This window comes from Dermacentor albipictus, chromosome 1, assembly GCF_038994185.2.
Source record: "Dermacentor albipictus isolate Rhodes 1998 colony chromosome 1, USDA_Dalb.pri_finalv2, whole genome shotgun sequence".
In the NCBI taxonomy this organism is placed as follows: Eukaryota; Metazoa; Arthropoda; class Arachnida; order Ixodida; family Ixodidae; genus Dermacentor; species Dermacentor albipictus.
Window position 1 is genome coordinate 35,536,796 of NC_091821.1, and position 23,028 is coordinate 35,559,823.

Below are 23,028 nucleotides of genomic sequence, written 5' to 3' on the forward strand. Positions count from 1 at the left end.
TGCCGTAGAATTCCAGCGTTGGTCATCAAAAAAGCCACTGAAGATTTGATAAAGCGGACTCAGTACTGCCTAGCTGCAGAAGCGGACCTATTCGAACACGTCCTATAGGCGGCAAGTGGTGCTGAACGGCGCTTACGAATTCACAAATAATAAAGGCACACTAATACGCATTTTTTTTTCTTTTTTTGCGCAGGTTGCCAGTTCGACTCATTTAGAAGTGCTAAATTTACTTTTTTAAACGCATCGGTTCTGCCTTTTCTTTACGTGTGGGTCACTTCTCGGTCTGTTTATTTCGCTTTTATTTTTTGCCATATGAAGCTGTTTTTGCAGCACATATACGCTGTCAAGAAAAATAAACCGTCACTTTAATTTGGCTTTGGTCCGAAGCAAGTTTCTGGCGCGAAATAAAGCTGCGCGATGCACTCTTTCGATGCGATGGTCAGAGCGGTGATTCGGCCGTGTTATCAAGGGGCTTTTGTTATCATTGTGATCAGTCAGCCTACAGAGACGGATAGTACGTGTGACGCAGAAATGATAGGAAGGAATAGCTGCGAAGGTGCAACACCTGCTGTTGGTGCTGCTTCCGTACCATTGTCAAGGTTATGCGCTGTCTCTTCGGGTTTTACGACAGGCAGTGCAGTTACTTTCAACCAGCTCATTTGAGGGCTCTGCTTTGTGGGGATTTGGGTGACAGCGCAGTCACGTGGTATTTTTCATATTCCATGTGGTTTATTTGCCGGTCGCAAAAAATTTCACGCAATTAGTACGTCACTGAAGATACCGCAGTTAGATGTCATTTGGGGGTGCCTACAAATGCCTCATTGACACTTCGACAACGAGGACAGTACTTCTCGAGTTATACTATTTATTTATTTATTTATTTATTTATTTATTTATTTATTTATTTATTTATTTATTTGTACTTACTGCAGCCTCATATGAGGGCTATTGCAGAAGTGGGTAAAAACAGTGGTGAACAAAAAATAAAGTGAAATCAACAACGACCCTTACAACATTTGTGCGGCAGTCAAATAACTGAAAAATCGTTTTTATCGATTCTTGAAAGCGGCGAAACAGCGAAACGCATACACATAAAGTATAATCTAAACCTAATTTAAGTAGTTACTCCCACTGTTTTTTATAGAGAGCACTTTCGAATTCGCTTATCGGTAGTGAACGAATGCAGCCAGGTAAGGAATTCCATATTTCTGTTGTGCGGGGAAAGAAGCTGTACTTGAAAGTATTTGTATGGGCATAGAAAGGGTTAAGATTAAGCTCATGGAAGTTACGTGTGAAAGAAGGCTTGGGAAAAGATATGCAAGCTGTGTTTGAAGTATGATAGGACTTGTTAATTATGTTGCGCAAAAATTTTAATGATTCCACAACACGACGTACTGAAAGTAATGTTTCAGCGTAGGGAGGGCAGAGGAGGGTGAAAAAATAGCGGTCTTACAGGTGAAAAATGAAAAGGATGGCTTTTTTCTGAACTGCTTCGAGTTTTATTATGTTATTTTGTTTATGGGGTGACCAGACTGTGGCGGCATAATCGATAACGGGGTGAACAAGAGTTTTATACATTAAGAGTTTAGTTGCCTTCGGAGCCTTTTGCATAGTACGACGTAGGTACCCAAGTTATTTTATAGGGCCTTTGAACGTGTTTGGTCAATGTGTGTAGTCCATGAGAGATTGTGAGTAAACGTTACGCCGAAGTATTTGTATTGTTGAACTCTGATTAAAGATGATCCATTCAAGGAATTTGTCGCAATTACAGATGCTGCTCTTTTCGTGAAGGACAAAACAACTGTTTTTTTTAATTAATGTTCATTTTCCGTTTTTCGCAGCAAGCACCGAAATAGACAAAGGAATCGTTTAGTCGCTTATAACTAGCCGTAGAGTCAATCACACGGTATAAGACGCAATCGTCAGCATAAAGACGAATGCTGGAAGAAACATTTGTGGGAGGTCACTGACATAAAGTAAAACCAATAAAGATCGCAGGATGGATTCTTGAGGAACGCCAGAGCCTGTATATATACGTATACTTCAAGAATTCATGACCTAGCAGAACTAAACTCGACATATTGCAAGCGGTTAAATAGGAAACTACCAATCCAATCGCCCCGACGGGAACTTTTGTTTTAGTGTCACATTTAATTTTTGCGAAAGGTGAGAATGAAGTAATGAATCGAAAGCTTTAGAAAAAGGCAATGAAGTTAGCGTCAATCTGTTTACCAAGATCCAACTGATAAGCAACGTCGTGCGTGAAGTCGTTTAACTGCGTGATTAAGTGTGATTACCTAATTAAATCTTAATAACGAAAAACATACTGGCGGCTACTCCACTCTACTGAAACAATACGCAATAGGTTTTCCTCGAGTAACACAATTGCTCTTTTTCTAAGCCTTGGTACATGATAGTCGCGACCCCCTGCATAATTCACTCAGTAACCGAGATGAGGCCAAGCCAGATTCACTGGAAATCAGAATGAGCAGCAGGGATGCGCAGCAGCGCTTGTACTCGGGCTCACAGTTAAATGAGAGAGGCTGCGGTTTCTCCGGAAAGGCGAAGCAGCATTAGTGACAGCGAAGTATACGACAATTTCACGAAGGGCGATTGCACCACCGAGGGACGCCAGATTCTTGGTAGTGCGAGGGACTGAGGGTATGAAATTGAACTTTTTTCAACCATGAGGTCTCGTAAATACTTATAAAAGGTCGTCACTTCAGTCAAGCATTATTCAAGGTGACACGAACTTTCAAGTGCAACTGTTATATATATATATATATATATATATATATAAATGGGGTGGGGCGTGGGGTGTTTCGGAAAAGCTGGTCGTGGCCCTCACCCGGCAGAATGAAAACTTTCCGCCTAAAGGCTCATTTTGCCTTAAGAATTCTTCGCATTAATTGTCCCAAATGACTCACCGCATCACTCCATATAGAATAGGACTGCCTAGTTGTAGTAGGGCCACAAGCTTGAAATTCATGCCAGTCGTTCTGAAAGCTATCTATGCGAACAAAAGCAAAGTAAGCGGCTGAAAAAAAGGAAAGTGGAGCTATAGGCAGTGAACCTGTCGAGTTTCACCGTCGCGGTGCTGCATTATTGCGGGTTTTTGTTTCTTAGCAGAAAGGTCTTTCTTTCATAAAGTCATAATGCGGCCACCTGAAACACTAATCTCCTGCCCGTGCTAGTTCAGTGTCCTCCACTATTTCTCTGGTCAAGCTGTTGCGGTGGCGATACACGACAACAGTTTGATCGGCAAGAGGATGGCATTGTAGCTGCGCGTCACATTTTTTTCTACAATAGGCAGCCAGTTGGCCGCCTGCAGCAATGTTGCGGACTTTATTGTTGTGCTCTTGCAGACACTCTTGCGGGTGCTTGAATGCGTGTCTGCAAGAGTTGAAAGACAGCGCTCATCGTATCTCGACTTGTCCTTTGTCCTTTCTGCGCTTTGCTTTCTGTATTACCAGCAGAAGATGCCTTTCAGTTTCAGAGATGCAACATTTGGGCACTGAAATTGTTAAATATAAGCGGCGCGTTTTCAGCAGTTTCTTGTTGACGGAGTTAGCACGTACCTGTGGTTACAAACAAAAAATTATCGAACGAATGCTTAGATAAAAAAAAAAGTGGCTCGCAGGCGCGCTGCGCTTCCAGTAGCTATATTGGCGAAGCATGCTCCTACGCAGGAAAAAGAAAAAAGGAAAGAACGCATGGCGCATGCGCTACTTAATTTTGCGCAGAAAAACCTCACATCCACTTGTGAAGATACTGCAAAGATAGTTGGATAATTCTATAGTTTATTTCCGTGCCTGTCAAACAGCCGATTGGGGCCGGCTTGGCAGTACAGGTTGTCGAAACCCATTTTTCACCCAAACGAAGAGTAGGGTTCCTTTCCATTCTTAAAGGGCCCCTCACCAGGTCTGACCATTCCGAAATGACAAGCGCAGTGCACACAATGCGCGCTAACGATCTTGCTCGCAATGTATTACACCTCTACGCACCGCGGAAAGAGCTTATCAATCAAGGTGAGCATTTTGGCACAAGAATCAATGTCCATCGTTCTAAAAAAGAGGAAAACTACTATAATCGAACAAGTCTAGACCCCGTAACGTCGTCATGCCCATATATGTATTTTCGTACTGCATTATCATAGTGCAGTTTAAGTTATCAGACAAACGAAATCGATAACGGGGAAGGGAGGTGAATGACGAATGAAACCACTCTATTGGAACAAGCCCCTCTCGCCTATTGTTGCGAAGTATTACGACTTTTGTTATGAAAACTGAAACATTGCCTGCGCAATTTTAAATTGTGTTTAGAGTGGTGATATCCGCTAAAATTGATGTACTCAATCAGACAATACGGTGCCCCTGAGCTGCTGCGCTGAATTAGGTTGGCAGCCCAGTGGATGCTAGGCAAGTTGAAGTGACCGTATATATGCACTTTGGGCTTTGAAAAATCAAGCTTGCGCTCGAAATCCACAGAGTGCTCTATGAAAACCGAGCTTTCCGAGTTCGGCGGTGTAGAAGCCAGAAAGAAAGTTTACGCCATCGGAAGCTAATGCTTCGGCCCACACACATTTTTCATATGTCACAAGATCGTTCCCACTAGACGCGCAAGGAGCGCATTTGCTAGCCAAAAACACAGTGCCCCCTTTTTTAACGTTCCCCATAAAGCCACAGTTTAAGAAAGAACATTCATTCAAAAAATAGGACCGGTTTGTGGAAGTTCAGTTATGCGAGGTTTCAGTCAGGTGAGTAATAATATGCTCGCTGTCGTATGTGTTTACGAAGAACGCCTCACTTTTTGCTCTGGGCTTCCTCGCGTTGGTGCCTTTCTTTGGTGCCATTAGGACTTGCTTGGGCGTGCCGGTATCATCAAATTGGCTGGAAGGTAACACAGTGCCATGAAACGGGCGGAGCACGCAGCCGGCAGGCCACACTTCAGGCTTGTTTACAATTTCAATCACTTCTTCATCCAAAGCGACGTAAGAAGATCAATTAGACAGCGCAGCGCAGGGAATAAGAAAGTAAAAAGGGGGAGGAAGAAGTCGGACAAAAAGCAGGCATTCAGAGGAATGGCCAACTGTCTTTATTGCACTAGTTATACTCTCTGCTAAAAGTCACGGTGGTACACTAATACTTGCGAAAATGTTTATGTAGAACGAATGGGACCCCGAATTCACTACATGTTGCGTAATCATCTAAACTTGAACGGGGGAGCATCATGTACTGAAAGGAATTCACTCTTGCGTTGTAAAGCTTGCGGTCACACTATATCCTTCAAGGATATTGATATTCTAGGAGATTACAAAAAACACAACGCGCGCGTGAGGTTCTTGAAGCATAGCAAAAAATTTGGCAACGAATGATGCGCGAGTGCGCTGTTGTTCCCTATCTGAAAAGCAGCTTTGTCTCGTAGTGCTTTGCGGTTGTCAAGGGGTTTCGTGCATGTACTGCTTTTTTGAATACCTTACTTGTGTTATTGATAGATGCAGTTTAACATCTGAGAATTGCTGCGTTTTTGAGTTCTGCGTTTCAGTGCCACCTTTTAATGCGGCATTCTATGGTTGGGAATCGAACCGACTACTTCATGACCCGAAACGCGCCGACACATCCTCTGAGCAACCGCGCTGGGTCAAAACTGCATTGATAATGTTACTCTCCGGCTCTCGTCCCGTTCACTTCCTTTCGAGCATATACAAGCACTTGCTTGCTTAGTTTCTGTTCTTTCACACGGCGCCTCTGTGAACACAGAGACTGCTGCGTTTGCTGCCGTTTATTAGTAACTAGAGGAGGAAGTTGGGTTTAGTACGTTTGTAGTTAGTTAGTTAGTAGTTAGTAGTAGTTGGGTTTAATTGGTTTCTAGTACGTATATATAGTAGGTTCGGCCATGATCTTTGGTCCCCCGTTTGTACAAGCCCGTCCTCGTAACTGCAGCTCTCAAAACGTGTTCCTGTTGGACAACGATTACTCTTGACAAGGCAGTATCAACAGGGAATTAGTGCAGTGTAATGAACACTCTTTTGCTAGTCATTTATATATGACTTACAAGTATGCTCTTCGTGCAACTTCGCAACTGCAATAATGTGCAGGTAGTGCAGTACTCCTTGTATTAGGTGGTTGTGAAATCGTTGACTGACTTGCTGTTTTTGCTTGCTGTATCGTGCCGTACAGTACCTCTCGCTAAAAAAAATGCCTAAGCAAATTTCTGCCTTCACCCTGTTTATTCTATATCAACATCAGGTTGCCATTTCGTTGCTGTCTCGCAGAACGACCTTTACGAGTGGGTGCGCGACCACCGCGTCCACCACAAGTACTCGGAGACCGATGCCGACCCACACAACGTGAACCGCGGATTTTTCTTTGCGCACGTCGGCTGGCTCTTGTGCAGAAAACACCCGGAGGTGACCGAGAAGGGCAAGCACATCGACTGCAGCGACATCCTGCGGGACCCCGTGGCAAGATTCCAGAAACAGTGAGGGCCAGTTGCGCAGCCGCATTTGGGTTGTTTTTGTTGTTGATATTCATCTCCCAGCATGCATATCGTATAGGTTATAATGCATGGCATGACGTGTCCAGAAGTTACTTCAACGCAGTCCAACTCGAATATTTCATACAATTGATTGCCCTGCCAAACCGAAACGAAACAAACGAGCAAAGATATGTTTGCTGGCCATAACTCCGGTCGAGCGCTACGTAAAGTGAATCCTGGTTGCATGTTATTGTAATAGGATACTCACGAACCGTGGTAACCTTATGAAATGATACGTATACACAGCAGGTTGTGAAGACGAAATGTATGACATCGCATGGTCAGAGATAATAATCATGCACGATTTCACAATTTTGTGTTGTGAGAGTGTGTACTAAAATTATACGTATGCACATCACTTGACATAATTACTCTAATGCCCGTCGGTATACTCATTGAGGTTCCGACCATGCCTTAACCGGGGACATCACTGGTGGTTTGACCAGTGTAATCACAGGTCCGGGTGGAACAAGCCCTACCATTTCCTTGCACAAGCTCTGTGCAAAGAAATGGAGCCTGATGTGCAATCAGGCTTCGGCATCGTTGTTTCTGGTGCGGAGTAATTTCAAGGAAACTATAAACCAAGGGAATAAAACACATCAGAAAAGTTGTTGGGATGACAGTAACCGATAGCAGTGCTATGTGGGGAGAATATGCTATGTGTAAGGAATATGCTATGTGGGGGGAATATAGAGTTGAAATAGCGAGGCTTATTAGATATCCTATTGCCTTACGGTCGGGATTCACTGCAGCGCTAGCAAAATTAAATTGCTTATTTGTATAGCTTCGATTGCATAGCTTCCAATGACTTTGCATAAAGTGATTGCAAGGACATAAACCCCATTATATGGTGGGTCGACGATATTGTTCAAAAATTAAGTGCGGGAACTTGATCTCGCAATAAGGCTGGCTTTATGTGTCGCTGTTTCTCAACATTCGATAATAATCATTTTCTTAGCTCTTGACAAACCGGTAGTGGAAGCAGACAGCGCAAAAACTACGCCAGTCTTTTCTGCGTTTTCTACTCCTGCTGACGCCGCTGCAATCCGCAGAATCTAGTCGAAGTCTTTCGATGTGTATCGCGCTAATAACCTCCTGGCACAATCGCACGCGTCAGCATTACGAAGGCACCGACATATCAGTTCGAAGTATGGTGCAATGCAGATCACTAACACTGTTGCCCGGAAGCATCCGAAGCATCCGTTTCTCCTCTCCTTGAGCGTACGTTGATTATCGCGCACGATAGTTATGTCAGTCTTAGATCCGGATGTTCACTTGAAGGACAAAAAAAATAATAATAAACATTCCCTTCACTTTTTAACATGGCAGTAACGTTAATATCATGGCAGTAAATTACTGTGATTACTTTTGCTTTGGTGTAATTTGTATTGTGATGCTTCACTTTTGTGGATCAGTAATTGATCACTGTGATGAAACACTTGTGAAAGGTACTCCAAGTTTGCGAGGGTATTGCTTATTGATGTCTCTTATGAACTGTAGCATTGGCCGTTTGCTGCTAAGCAAATTTCAGGACGCCCAACACGAAGAAATTTGATAGAAAGAAGACAAAAGTCACAGCCTCGGTGATCGGTGCTATATTAGTGCTGTAATTGTCCTACAGAGCAACGCCAGCGTTGCGGAAGTTTCGGAACAAGCACCAGAAAGCACACTTGCCCTTGCTATCTATGGAGTGATCCTTGAGGAGCATATGTTAAAGAAGTAACGCAAGCATTTGTAAGAAGAAATGCAACATAAAGTGTAAATGCATTTTCTTAGGAGCGAAATTTTACGTCTAAATTAACCCCACTTGAGCAGAGTAGTTAGCGGGTTTTTGGATTTACACTTGAGGAGTGATTATTTAGTCTACCATGGGCATAACTTGCACTGTGAACAGGAGGAAGCAATAGAATGCCTGACACGCGTCGTAACGTGGACGTGAGGCGTGCCATTCTTTCGTGCCAGTTTTCTCAGCCTGGTGTAGTACCAAATAAACTTACGTCTTAAAAAGTCTGAATTAGGCATCAATTACAAATGGAGGTGAACCTGGAAAAGCAGGAACGCATTATATTTCCTTTGGATTCATTCGTGTTTGAATTTCGGCTGACAGTACAAGTTGGTCAAGCTATAAAGTTACGGTAACTCTGCCGGGCCCTCTGTGGACTCAGCCGGGACGAACAGCCGCACCCCGAGCGCAATTCTGCAACTCTCTGTAGCTGTCATTTGAATTGAATTTCCGCCAAGGCATGAAAGCCGATGTGCCGCCCTCGGACCACGTCATTTCTCGCCCGCTTCAAAGAGACCTATGTGAAATGCTCGTGTATGCCTGGAAAGTTTCAGAAAGGTGCAAACTCCAAAGACGCAGCGGCGGCGAGTAATTTACAACTATTACAATATGGCTTCCCCGGATGAGGTGATACATGCCGGCGATGAAAAGAAGAGGAAAAGAGCCGAGCGTATAAATCGCGTAAGCAAGCAGGTGATATGGCGTCTTCCTCTGGGCCAAGGTTGCTCGGGCCGCCATGGCGAAAAAGTGTGCCACCGAGGAAGACGGTCGTGCTGCGGAGCACCGTTGTTTTCTGCACATAAGGAAGCCACCGTGTAGTGTTCGCTTGTGATTCTTCTGCTTCCCTCTAGTTTCCTTCCATATTCTTTTTTTTTTCGACTTTGCGATGTCAGCTGTCACTTGAAAGCGATGCTTCAGAGAATTTGCTCACGTCTGCCGCGTCGGGTTGCGCTCTCGGTGTAAACATGAGCGCTTCATCGAAAGACGAGTAGTTTCACGTAAAAAAATAATAATAATAAGGATCAACTGTCTAAAAAAACTGGCTGCGGGGACATGATTATGTCTACACCATAAAGCGGTATGTTTCAGACCAAACGTACTTTTTGAAGCAGTAAGTAGAGAAACTTAGTCGCGCTATTATTACTTCATAGAATCGTATAAGCGCCACACAATAAGAAAGAGAAGCAAGCTAGTTATTGTATTCTGAACGGGACGTCTCACCCAACCGTTTGAAGGGTAGAACAGAACGAAGGGAAAGACAAATTCCGGATATCAAAACAGACGGGTATCAATAGTGAAGGGTACTTTTTTTTTTGAGGAACTGACATGTGGGTTAGTGCTCAAGAAGTGAATACCACTCATTTGTGTGAGAGCACAATGTCATGTACAGCGAGGAGGTATCTGTTGCAATAATACTTCTTCACGTAAATATCATAAAATAATAAGCACCATTGGATACAGTAACCAAGGCGACGTCAAGGGAAGACACATGAAAGCGCCTTGCAGGATTTTGCTAACACGATGAAGCTAAAGGGATTAACAACGCGAACTTATGGAAGACCAAACGTTTATAGGTACATGATCACCCACCGCGGATGCTTAGTAGGTTTGGCGTTGCCCTGCTAAGCACGAAGTCGCAGGATCGAATTCCGGTCGCTGCGGCCGCACTTCGAGGGGGCGAAATGCAAAATTAAACGCCCGTTCACCATGCATTGGGTGCGTGTTGAAGAACCACAGGCGGTCAAAATTAATCCGGAGTCCACACTACAGCGTGCCTCATAAACAGATCGTGGTTTTAGCACGTAGAACTCTATATATTTTTCTTCAATTTAGGTACATCATTAACCGCAAGCTCAATAGCGCCGGCATTTACTAGATGGTATTGAAATAGAGATTCTGGTACATACATTTCTTCCTTACTCATCACCCAAATCCACATTCATGAGGCAATTCGTATGCTAGGGTATATTGTAAAACGAGATGTCCGATCAATTCTGACTGCCGTGTAATTCAATTAGTGTGTAATTATGAATTGAGTAGCCGGCGTCTGCTTCTGTGGATGCAAACTTTTCTTGATTACTTCTGTGTTCTTAAATTTAATATACGTCTTACTGTGTCTCTTTGCATACGTTGAAATTCTAGACTTTCGGGTTGAACCAGCGCGACAAAGCTCGACCTTCGCTATCACTCCTCAGACTCCAAAAATAGGAATTTTCACGACGACGCAGGCATTGACGAGAATAACCATATCCGACAAATTGGTGAGTTTATCAGTGAGTGAACAAAAAAGGAACAGCTGAAGCTGTATTCGTGAGCCAGCATGACATCCTGTATCCTGCCAACTAGAAATAAAACAACATCGAAGCACGAGACAGGTGGAATTGGATCCATAGCGGCGGCAGTCCAAACCACTCGACCACGATTCAAGTGGGTAGTTGGTAGTGCTGATGTGCTTATATCTATACTTTCAGTAGATGATGTGTGATTTGTTGCAAAAATTGGGCATCCAGGAACTGCCATAATGCATTTTGAGAGATACGTTGTTTCAAAATAAATAACCCAGAAGGTCAAAACTAGCATTTGTACTGCCGGCAATTTCACTCTGCGGGGTACAGATAGCTTCTTTTCTGCGCAAAAGTCTGCAGTTTCCACGCGTTCCTACAGGTCGAGCTTCCCAGCGTATGGAATCGAAATTATACAGCAAGATACAAGACTTCCGCATGCGCGATGTGCGGCTATAGCGCGTACCCAAAATTCAGATCCTACACAGTATTTCTATTTTCTTGCCCTGTGATAATGAAAATGGCGTCCGAGCTCCTGTTTCCGGGGGTGGCTTTATCACGTCCGTTCTCACTGCGCAGGTACTACATGCGGCTGGTGCTTCTGTTCTCCTTCATACTGCCCACCGTTCTCCCTGCTTGGCTCTGGGGCGAGTCGTACTGGAACGCCTTCTGCACAGCCACCATGCTGCGCCTCATCCTGTCGCTCAACTTCACTTGGTCGGTGAACAGCTTCGCCCATCTCTGGGGCAACAAGCCGTACGACAAGAGCATCTCTCCCACCGAGGCTCCCTGGGTGTCCTTCGTCGCCGTCGGCGAAGGCTTCCACAACTTCCACCACACGTTCCCCTGGGACTACTCGACCAGTGAGTTGGGATGGAAGCTCAACATGAGCACCATGTTCATTGACATCATGGCCAAGCTTGGGCAGGCATATGACCTCAAGGTCGCCTCCAGGGAGGCCGTCTTAGCCCGAAAGTTGAGAACTGGAGACGGAACGCGGCTGCCCAGGAGGTTCCGCAAGATGGCCGCGGCAGAAAGAGAAAACGCTGCCGCAGCGGCTACAGCGGCGGTAACTGGAGCAAGCCAGGGCTGAGGCCGCTAGATATGCTTGAAGAAAGGGAAATTCGCAAGAGGTACAGCCAGAAGCGACGCCAACGATCGGCACGGGGACTGCTGCAGGTGAAACACACGTGCACCAGTGGGCAGCTGATGTAACGATCATGCATGGACTACTGCATTCTTCAGACGAGTGTGGCGTGTTCAAACGGCGGTTATTACGACTTGCCTTGATGGCTGCTCTACGGGGCTGTCTTATAGAATATACCATATCTCACTTTCTGAGATGGTATATCCTACCATCTCTAAGCTCTTTCTGGCAACGACGTACATCGCATGTTGGCGGTCTTTGTGCGCAGAAAAGACGTCGTGTGACAACATGCGTTGGCTTGAGCAAAAGAAAAAAAAAATATGTGATCTGACTCACAAACAGAATAACTCATCTGCATTATAGTGAGAAAAAACTTGGCGTTAGCAGAGGCGTATCTTTGCGCGCATAGCTTACGCATACAAGGAAAGGATGCGACAAGCGCTCGTACAAGAACTCGACAAGTTAGTGTATTCGTAAGGATTCAACTTGCAACAAGTTCTCGAAGAAGAGAGTAGTCATCACGTGCTCCGCTTTTTTTGGTTCGATTGAGGTAGCTTTCACGTATGGAAGCAACAAATCTTGCTCGTGTACTGTAATGGACTCAATAGTGTGCTTATTTCCGCGCGCTTCCACTTCATCGCTGCTGAGTTGTCGTCGTGGTTTTCGCTCACTCATTAAACCTTTGTATATAGTCATGTTTCTTTATAAGAAATAAAAGAAACAAAAATATTGTTCTCTGGAAACTGCTTCGTTATTTTATTGAAATGAAAATAAAAGAAAGAGACGTAGTCACCTTATAATAGTGACCGCTACTCCTTTTCTCATAACTGAAACAACAATACAAAAAATATGTAGGAAAATGAAAAGAAATCACTTCATACGGTAAGAAATGCACAACACAGTCCTATAAGCCCATGAACATAACAGTATAAAAGTAAAATGAAAGTTGCACCACAATGAGCTCGTAAACAAAGTCACAAACCCACACAAACGGCCGTGATGTAGACTTCGATGAGCATATAAAAAGATGAGGAATTACTGTGTTAAAATAATTCACGCAGAAAAAAAAGAACGCATAACACGTAATGTACAAGCACTAATAATTACAAATAATAGAAGAACGTTCTAGTAACATCGTGTGATTATTCAGTGCAATACCTAGTATTTGTTAAGGATGCCTGTTTCTTAAAAAAATGTTCAAGTGCGTTCAATGCTTTTCGCTGTGCTATTTTCGATGGCCATGGGCCCAGCAATTTTGGAGTGAAAAAGGCCGGTGAGGATCAGTGGAGTGTAGCTCTTGTTCTAGCTGCCGTCTTTGGATCTCGTATATGAGGCATCGGAGGAGTAGATGGCAAACTGCTTCTTTATTTATAACTTACTCGTTTACAGATCACGTCCGACGCAAGTAATACAGAAATAGAAACGAATGGAATTAGTGAATCAGCAATGATTACAATCCACTGAGACGTCCATGTAAATGGTACAGCACCCGGAACTTATGGTAGAAGCGCTGAATTCGCTCTTGGGGAAAGTCTTCAAGTTATCCGAAGGCTGTTGAACCAGAATCGTGGGTCTTGCGATATCGTTCCGTTATATCTGCGGTGCAATCAAAAGGAAAAATAGTTTCCCTTAGCAGCCAGCACTGCCTAAAGATATGGGAACAGAGAAAAGGCATCGACATGAACGATGTTCAACCTGGTTGGTTTCAATACACTATACCGCGTGACGGAAAAAAAAATGACAAAGGGAACGCACTGATGCAATCTAAGCAGTCATAACAGGTGCAGTCGAATGTCCATAATTTAAACCATCGTAGCAGCACTTTTCTGACTTTTTGTCTGCATATTCAACCTGTCATTTCAAAGCGCTCTGTCAGAGCTACACTAAGGTCGCGAAAGGTACAATTAAAGCGGCATTACAAGAGTAACAGGATCTCATAGCGTTAATCTGGCTTCATCGTCGCTATTTAAGCCCCAGTATGGTTGCAGTAAAGTTTAGTTGCTGTGTTACACGACCACGGAAGCGCTTCTGGAGCGCTCTGAAGCTACCAGTCGAATATGTCATGCATATGTCACCCGCAAGCCAGTCCAAGGTTCCAAGGGCTTGATCTCAGAGAGGCACCTTCTTTCATTTAGCCTTAGGACTTGGCAAAAAGCAGGTTTTTCATCCTCAAACAAATCACAGGCACCGTAAAGTACTGCTTACGGTTAATTCGCTGTAACAGGCATCGTATTCGTCACTGTCCGCCATTTTAATTAAGAAAGAACGAGCACTGAGGAACGACATGACAAAGCGCGAACGACGATGCATGGTTGCTTGTAGCAGTGAAAAATGGAGCTTTTCACCGCTGGATGTACAAATCAAGCCCCGTTGTATTGTGTGGAGTCAACTCTGAACAGTCGCGCATTGCCCCTAAAATTAGCGATATATTAGCCGTCACCACAGGACCAGTGTCGCGTTCGGCTTTTCTGCTGATAAAGCACTTGTTATCGAATAGCAGTTTTCTTATGTCTAGAAGCCAGTACGTCGCAAGTTAAAGAAGGGAAGAGAGAGAGAGAAAAGGATGCATAGAAAGGCAGGGAGGTTAACCAGAGGCAGTTCAGGTTGGCTAACCTGCACTGGGGGAAGGGTGAAGGGGAATAAAAGAGAAGGAGGGCGGAAGGGCGAGATAGAGAGAAATAGAGACGAACACGAACAAACCGCGTACACTACAGAGCGGTAGGGGGCGGCGTTCTTAAAGTCTATCGTGAAGCCCCGCCGACCGCAGGAACCATAATAACGCGAGTAAGGCCTTCAGCGCGGATGTTCTGTGGGAGTACTGACCTAAAGCTTTGAGTTCTGATAGTGGACGACTGTCCAACTGGTCCAGCACTCTGCACAAAACTTGCCTCTGGGCACTATATCGCGGGCATACACAGATAATATGTGCGAGCGTCTCATTGATGTTGCATGTGGCGCACGTGGGGCTGTTGGCCATTCCTATAAGGAAGGCATATGAGTTCGTAAATGCAACGCCTAGCCACAGACGGTACAGCATGGTCTGTTCACGTCGTGGTAACCCAGGCGGTAGGTGCATCTGTATGTCCGGAGACAACGAACGCAAACGACATATGGTGAAAGCGTTCGGGTCCCACAGGGGCAAAGTACATTCACAGGACATCAATAGCAGCCCAGCTGCAACGTCTGTTTGCAAAAGCGGAATCAAGACACGTTGACCACTTTCATGTGCAGATCGGGCGGCTTCGTCGGCGTGGTCATTCTCCGGTTAAAAGAAAGTCTGTAGAACTTTATTTGCAGCCGTAACTTTGTAGGAGTATTGCCTCTTGTGTTATATAGTGTCAATATTTCCTAAAATAAAGCATGTGACGATGTGTTATGATAGAAAATCCGGTAAAGGAAACAAAATAAATGACTGATGGATGTAAGCTTTTGCCACATATTGCCAACGAACAGCCATAGCAATGTCAACGAAACAAAAGTACCGCTGCAAAATTCTCAATGCTAGTGAATGCTGCATATTCAAGAAGTGTTACCTCCATAGTCGACAAACCTTCGTATAAGATGCATAAGCTTTCTCAGGAAGGCATAATTATCCGGTATATATTATTGTTACATTGTATTTTGTCACCAGACAACAAAACAGGTTTAGCAAAAATGTCGGCTCGCCACTCGTAGACAGCGAGTCTGCTGAGTGTCATAGATCTGCGAAAGTCGGCTACAAGTTTGCGCACACATATCTACAAGTTATATTGTAAATTAAATATTAATATACAAACCCCTGCAGAGTGAAGTCAAATAATGCAAGTTACGAAGATGTTTCTGATGGCCATCTCGGTGTCCTGCGAGATGGCACGAGGTAGCATTATGTGAACGTCATTGAAGTCGTTTAAGCTTATAGTATATGTATATGCAGTTCTTGCGTCCTGGTCGGAGAATGGGATAGGAAAAAATAATCGCCACAGTGCCGGTAACCCCGTTGAACAGGTATAACATATCGATCTTACTCAGACGATGCTATTTCTCTGTTATCTGCATCGACATGGCTCCCTGAATGCTCCCTGAATGAGCATTCAGGGAGCCGGTCGAGCCATTGACTTACGCAGACAGAACAACTTTGACATAAGTTTAGAATAGAAAAAAATCCCAAGACCGCTAAGCACTTTTTATGAGTTGTGAATGCGAAATCATTCATGTCCAATTTAACGCCGCTGAGCGGTCCTTCGAGTTATGAACTCCTCGTGAGCAAGCGAGTGCATTGATACCCTTGCATAACGCCTCCTACATAGCGCAAGGCCGATACACTTCGATCCGTCACGTCATGCTACCTTGCCCGATTGCCGACTGCCATAGATTCTAATGGGCATGCTCCCGAGTAAGCCGCGGTGATTTTGACGTCCCCGCTTTCGTCCAGCAGGGCTTGGCAACGGAAATGTCGGTCCAAGTAGCATGACGTCATGAAGCAGAGTGCGCAGTCCTGCTATCTAGAAAGCGCTGGTTTAGCCCAATGGGTAAGACGCTCGGCTTCTGAGCGAGGGGTCGTTGGGTCGAAAGTCGCTGCCGCCAGCGTTGTTCGTTTCGAATGTGGTCTATTTCTTTAATATATACGTTAATTTTTATATCAATTACAGAGGCGAAGTAATAACGTAGACGGAAGCTTGCGAGGACGAGAAACGCGCGGATAACACAGGTCTCCGAGAGAGAGGGTGACGTGGCGTCGCTGCGATGCTCTCTGCCCTCACGCAACACCTGGTGCGTCAGCGAGGCAGCAGGTGTTCCCTTTCACCTGCTCTTCTCTGTCGAGGCGCGCACGTAACGTGGCATGGCAGCCAACTGGAATTCAGGTGCCGTTTTGCTGCTACAGACGCCGGCTTTTTCGTCCAATTTGGTGCTTTCGCATCAATATAATAGCAGTGGCTAAATTTTTTCCTGACTCGCACTCAGTTGTTTGGTCCTGTGGGTGATACGAGTATCTCACCGTAAGGCGTACTGTTAGAGAGTGTTAGAATAGCGTTTACAAACAAACGCAAGCACATTGCGTTCGTAAAGAAGTAGCGTTGTCCTCACTGAGCATGTTCAGTACGTTATTGAATTTCTCTGGTTTACGTGCGCTATGATAATGCCCGTTATTTGGCGAGTTTAACGTTCGTAATATTTATGCACACGAAGAAATAGCCTTGTCGAACATGACGGCGCCCATGGCACCCGCTTCGGCATGAATTCTCATGATGGCTACGGTCTCGCTCACGTTGATCGCCAGTAACTATAAAAATTAGCCTTCGCTTCTTCTAAACTCGCCTGAAACTTTGGTTATGAGCACATAGCGCGTCCAATTTCTGAGATACTTCTGCGATTCTGGAGTCCGCAGCTCCGCAGCCCTCACGAGACGCGTACGCATAGAAACGACAGGATGGTTGGGAATGCATTGTCTTGGGCTTGGATACGTTTGACACGAGGCACCAGACTGCGCTGTCTTCTAACGTCGTTCTTACGTTTGCGTTCCCACATGTTAAACTAAAAGTCCTGAAGGGACGTGCACCATAACGTCCCGCAAATGTGCTTGCGTTTAACGTGTTTAAGCCGACAAGCGCTATTCTACGCTCCATTGTTTTACAAATGTGCACCCAAATAAAAACAACGCTACCCTGTTTCTCCCGCCTGAGCTATTGCGAGTGCAATACAAGAAGCGTCTTCATCTTGAAACATTGAGAATCAAGACACTCCTGGTCAAAACTGACCGGCTAATAAATTGCACTGCAATCGCCCCAGAATCTTTTTTTTTTGGTAGTGTTGCTATTTACATTCTCATCGCACTCATTTCGTACTAACGCCTCCTACACAATGTGTTTGAGTGCCTTAGCGTATACCTATAATTAGGACTGAGTATCCTAATTTAACGTCGGCTTCGCCCTGCATCGCGCAGAATGCTCCCCACATGCCGCGCCGGTATACTGCTGAAATACTGCGCATGACAGCTCGCGTCTCATGCAGTACTCTTCAGAAAGCACCGCATCGGCGAAATCTTGCACGAGACCGGCGATTATCCTACTGCGCTCAGCGTTCTAGATTGCATCTTGTGCGTCACGTAAAGAAAGACGTCTCTTGTCTCGGACCTCGCGAGGGAGCAATCAGACCAACCTTGCGCAGGCATGCAGAAGTTCGGCGTCTAGAACTGTTATATTTGCGTGCATCTCGCACGGAAAGCACGTGCACATACGGTGGATTTCCTCTGAAACGGGAAATGCGTCGGGCAAAGCGCGCGGCGTCGGCGATTTCAGAGCTGCCAGCGTCACGGTGGTGCAACAGTCTTGTTTTTCCTGTCGCGTCAACTCCTTTTTATCTCGCCGTCCCTGCACAGTCACAAGCGCGATCCACGCACCCTTGTGCAGCGGTATTTATCTGCCGCCTGATCTGCAGTGCACCCCAGTCGCGGTAGCAGACGCCGAGCGTGAAAGTTTAGAGGTCAGTGTGGCTTGATGCCTGGTGGCCTGCTCGGGGAGGGGGGGGGGGATGTTTTGTATTTTGCTACCGATAAGATTGAGATGCGAGCTCCTGTTGGCATCCGTATCCACATCCTCCTTCTCTATTTTGTTTGGGGCCGATGAGAAGAAAACAGAAACGGGAAGCTCTGCTTCCTGCTGCTGCTTTTTTTTTTTCAGGGATTTTCTCGAAAGAAGGAGAAGAAAAATCCACAGACCTTATTCGATTGCGGCGCTATGAAAATGCTAATGACCAAGCTACCGTGGTTCTTTTAACGTCGAAGGTGATCAATATATGCACGTGCAAGTAGACGTTGAATCGCGGCAGGCAGAGCCCGTTTTGTAATATCTCAATGTGATCAGACGAAGTCGTACCCCCTAATGAATGGAACGGGGCCTTGAGTCTACGCTACTATACTCGAAACATGGTACGCGGAGGAGCTTTTATTGAACAGACCCGCTATGTTTTACTATTATTGTTATCCTTTAAAGCGCGGTATGCTTCTTTAGTATGATTTTAGAAAGAAATGATGGCTTTAAGGAGCAACTGCAAATGCTGGCCCAGTTTAGACCATAGCATGGCACCAAAGCTGCATGATGAAGTCTGATATGACGCAACTACCACTAGGGCGTATAAACGCACGGACGCAATGATGATATTTGTTGCTGATTTCGTTGAATTCAGTAGTTCTCAAAAAAGAATACACATGCTCTCGTTGCACGCAATGCGCAGATGGTGCACATCCGTGGGCCAAGATCGTACCGCAGCCAGACAAACGAGCCCTGATGCAAATGCAGCACAACCTTCAGAGAGTGGAGCACTTCTGAGATAAGCAGCGGCTGCAGATGTACAAAATATGCTGTACGTCGTACAAGTGTAGAGAACAACGAGTTTGTCAGCAGGAGTTTGAACAGGATGTATCCGGCATATACAGGGCAATCATCTTTAAATTTTACGGAATTTTAAAAAATCCCCTGTGGCAGATAGCATAATTATTGTCCTTGAGTTGGATTGTTCGAAGAGGCGGACAATACTAGCGTGAGAAATCGAAACCCATATTCCACTAATTAACAAAATTCACTAATTGTCTTCTTAAGTACTTTACACGGCACATACTGCAATTTACGAATTGTATCCGGAGAGTTAGCATGACGCATCCGCTTGAATTGAATTTCCAAGGGGACACCAGTTTCGAGATAACCTTTTGCAAAATGTGGAATGAAATATATGGGTTTTCAGTTACTTTTGTGCTTAAATGTATAAAAGAGCCTTTTGTGAAAAAAGTAAGTGGACCAACATTGCATTCTTACGGTGAATTTTATGGCGCATTTCTCCAAACAGGTGTCATTCTGGAAATTCCTTCCAAGTGAATACACCTGAAAAATATATCGGCTACAATTCGTAAATTGCTTTACGTACCGTAAAGTCATTTATTAAGAAGTTAATTAGCGCATTTTGTTGAATAAAATTGTTTGAATATTTGTTTCGATTTCACGTAGCAATAATGTTTGCTTCTCTGAAAAATCCAGCTCTAGGACTCATCATAATCATCATCAGCCTGGTTACGCCCACTGCAGGGCAAAGGCCTCTCCCATACTTCTCCAACTACCCCGGTCATGTACTAATTGTGGCGATGTTGTCCCTGCAAACTTCTTAATCTCATCCACCCACCTAACTTTCTGCCGCCCTCTGCTACGCTTCCCTTCCCTTGGAATCCATTCCGTAACTCTTAATGACCATAGGTTATCTTCCCTCCTCATTACGTGTCCTGCCCATGCCCATTTCTTTCTCTTGATTTCAACTAAGATATCATTAACTCGCGTTTGTTCCCTCACCCAATCTGCTCTTTTCTTATCCCTTAAGGTTACACCTATCATTCTTCTTTTCTAATTCTTCTCATGCTCTAGGACTAGAATTATGTTATTTGCAATAATCAATTTTTTTTTGTTTCCATAAAAATGAAAAATTATCGCACCGCACGTATAGGCCACATTGAGTGCGATGCTGAGATGGCCTCCTTGGCCTCTTACCTAGTGAGGACGTGCATCTTGCCAAACTTATCAGACTAGTCGATTTTATGAAACTGATTCACTGAAGGCGACCTACACCAAAGAGAGTGATGCGAACTCCATGGGGCAGGACAGTACATAAGAGACTAGTTGCCACGTCTTCCTTTCGAAAGCAGCCAATAGAAGTGACTTCGTCTAATCGCTGACTGTCTTTCGGACAGTGCGTTGCGTGCGGACGTTGCTACTGCCTTGTTTCATTGCGTAGTGCAGGCAGAAAAATCAGCAGAGCGCATGCGCATACGACCCGGGTGGTAGTTTTACGTGCAGGTCCACATTATTGTCAGTTAGGAGTATATCCGATTTCGCGTCCTCCCGCTTTTCGCCTTGCACCTGGAGCAGCATGGGAGTGCTTCTACTAAGCTGAGGTAAACATTTTCCGTCGAAGCCAACGTACCCCTTCGCGCGTAGCTAGTGTAACAAGGACACTTCATTACAGCTGCAGCGCGTAAGAAAGGTGTAACAGATGGCGTTCCAGACTTGACGACGCGGAAACCAGGAAAAAGTGAGTAGATCTTACCAGGCTTCCCACGTCTCGAACCGCTTCATTGGGCCGCTGAGAACTAACAAACCACGCGTACGGTCACAAAAAGAAGCAGCCGGCCTACGCCCACAGGTTTGCGACAGGCTTACCGGTATCGTCAGGAGGCGCCACCGGTACTCACGCCATGGAGAAATAAAGATAGCAATCACCTATTTTGCACGGTGATCCCACAGCTACAGCTCCAGGGCGCCTCCGCGCGTGCATTCGGGCTACTTTCAGAGTAAAGACGCCGGCCAAATTTAACGCTCGACAGATATGAAAATCATGCCTTGCCGAATACGGGGGGATTCTGTGTAGCCGCACTCCTGCTGGGATCGCTAGGCGCGAAAAAACAATGCCCCAGGGTATAGAGCGGGAGAGGAACCATGCTGTTGCGCGTCTGCTGGATACTTTCTTCAGTCAGCTTGATTCATTGCCAGGAAAAATGCGCAGGACTGGACACCCGTATCCAAGAGAGAGCATTACCGGGCGTAAACGAACGTGCGCTTGCCGCTCCGTCGAATATACGCTTAAAATTGCGGGTATTTCATGCCTGACATTATTTTCTTTTATTCATTCCAGGTCGGTCGGTGCTCACATAACCATAACTGCACTTATTGTTATCGGGAACATGCTACGCGTCCTTCAGTTTTCTTTTATCGCATTACAACTGCTGCCAGCTCCTCGACATGCTCCTGCCAGCTCCTTGAACTTTATGACATGACGCGTCTGGCAGCTAAATAGTGTACTCCACAGCGTCACAAAATAGGACAAGGATTTCGGGAGAACAGTAGTAAGAAAATGGTAGGCCTCCTAGAATGTTCCAGAAGGTCACGTTGCTCGCTTTTTAACTGCGTCACCTTGGACAGCGATGTGGAACAGATTCCAAGCCTTCTTTCTATAGCCACCTACTGTCTGGGTTTCATTACATGAACGAGCTTATAGTAGATTGAATTTGTGATCTGTTATTCTGATATTAGAATCAAAACATCTAACGCACACTTCCTTATCTGTGCAATGAAAACAAAGCGAGGGCCTCGTAGCCTTGCATACGTATGAGCAGTATAAATGCGTCATGCGAGGGAGCCGTGCGCTATCAGTACTCCTAATGCCATGTCCTACAACTCCGTTTCTATGAATGGGCCTCCAAATTTATGTGAAAGGTTCTGGCAATCATCCTTCAGTTAGACGGCGTACCTCTCTGAAACTTGAATGATATCAGGCTTTTTATCTACTTGTCAACGGCTTTAAGACATTGCAGTTCTTTCACGATATTCCATCATCTTCTCGCTCGTTTAGTTTTTCGTTTTTTTTTTCTTCAACATGTAGGTGATTCCCGAAAAGTTGAAATTTATTCTTGCAGCCACGTGCGGGAATGCGCACTCTGTGTTGTCTTGAGTCCGCGAACAAACTTGTTTGAGACACTGTATGCCCAATCTTCATGACAGGCTATAATTCGATATATTACAGGCTATAATAGATATATTAAATAGGAAGTTAATGCATGAGGAAGCTTATTGTCGAGGCTTTAAATAAGGTAACGCTTCGTACGTAACGCACGCTTCAGGCTACCGTTTTCTGGGAAAAAAATCAAATGTGTTTGCTTAGCTTCTCGGTGAGTTAACTTGGTAGCCCCCTATTTAGTTAATATGGCTGCGTAGTTTTGCACTTAGCTGCATGAGCATCGCACTGTAAAAACTAATGTTGCTCGTAACTTCATTTTGATCTGAGCTTTTTTTCTTTTTTAGCGCGAATATGAGGCTGGACAAAAGACACACAGGACACGCACACCTCTTATTTCCGCTAAAAAACTCGGATCAAGGTTTCATACCAACAAGCCCACGTTCCTGCTCTTGTAACTAGAGGGTGATGTTTTTCGTTACGCTTTTCTTTGCGCTTCAATGAAAAGGGCTGACTTCTGGTTCGGTTCCGCAACCATAAAACACCTTCATACTATATAAACGAGAAGGAAGGGCGTTAACCGAGGGGCTCGATTTTTATTAGTCATATCATAAGTGTTTGTTGGCTTCTTATGATATGACTTTATACTATATGTGGTTCAGAATGGTTCATGGGCAGAAAAGATAGCGATGGCAACGAAACAAGTACTTTATTTTAACGATAATTGGTCAGTGATCGAAAGCACCGTGAGAAGTATTTCAAGCTTTCCAATGCAATGACAACATACTTTGCCTAAGGAGGTGCTTGGATAG

At 44.9% G+C, this 23,028-nt stretch overlaps 1 protein-coding gene across 3 annotated transcripts in view; it reads left to right on the forward strand.

The window, feature by feature from the left end:
* The window catches only part of LOC135901053 (stearoyl-CoA desaturase 5-like), a 91,098-nt gene extending 78,688 nt beyond the window's left edge, over positions 1-12,410 (forward strand). For all 3 annotated transcript variants that reach the window (XM_065430699.1, XM_070540169.1, XM_070540172.1), the window contains exons 5-6: positions 6,275-6,480; positions 11,182-12,410. In XM_065430699.1, the coding sequence (XP_065286771.1) occupies positions 6,275-6,480; positions 11,182-11,695 (720 nt within the window). In that variant the 3' untranslated portion in view covers positions 11,696-12,410. The remainder of the gene's footprint in view (positions 1-6,274; positions 6,481-11,181) is intronic.
* Positions 12,411-23,028: the final 10,618 nt, after the last annotated feature.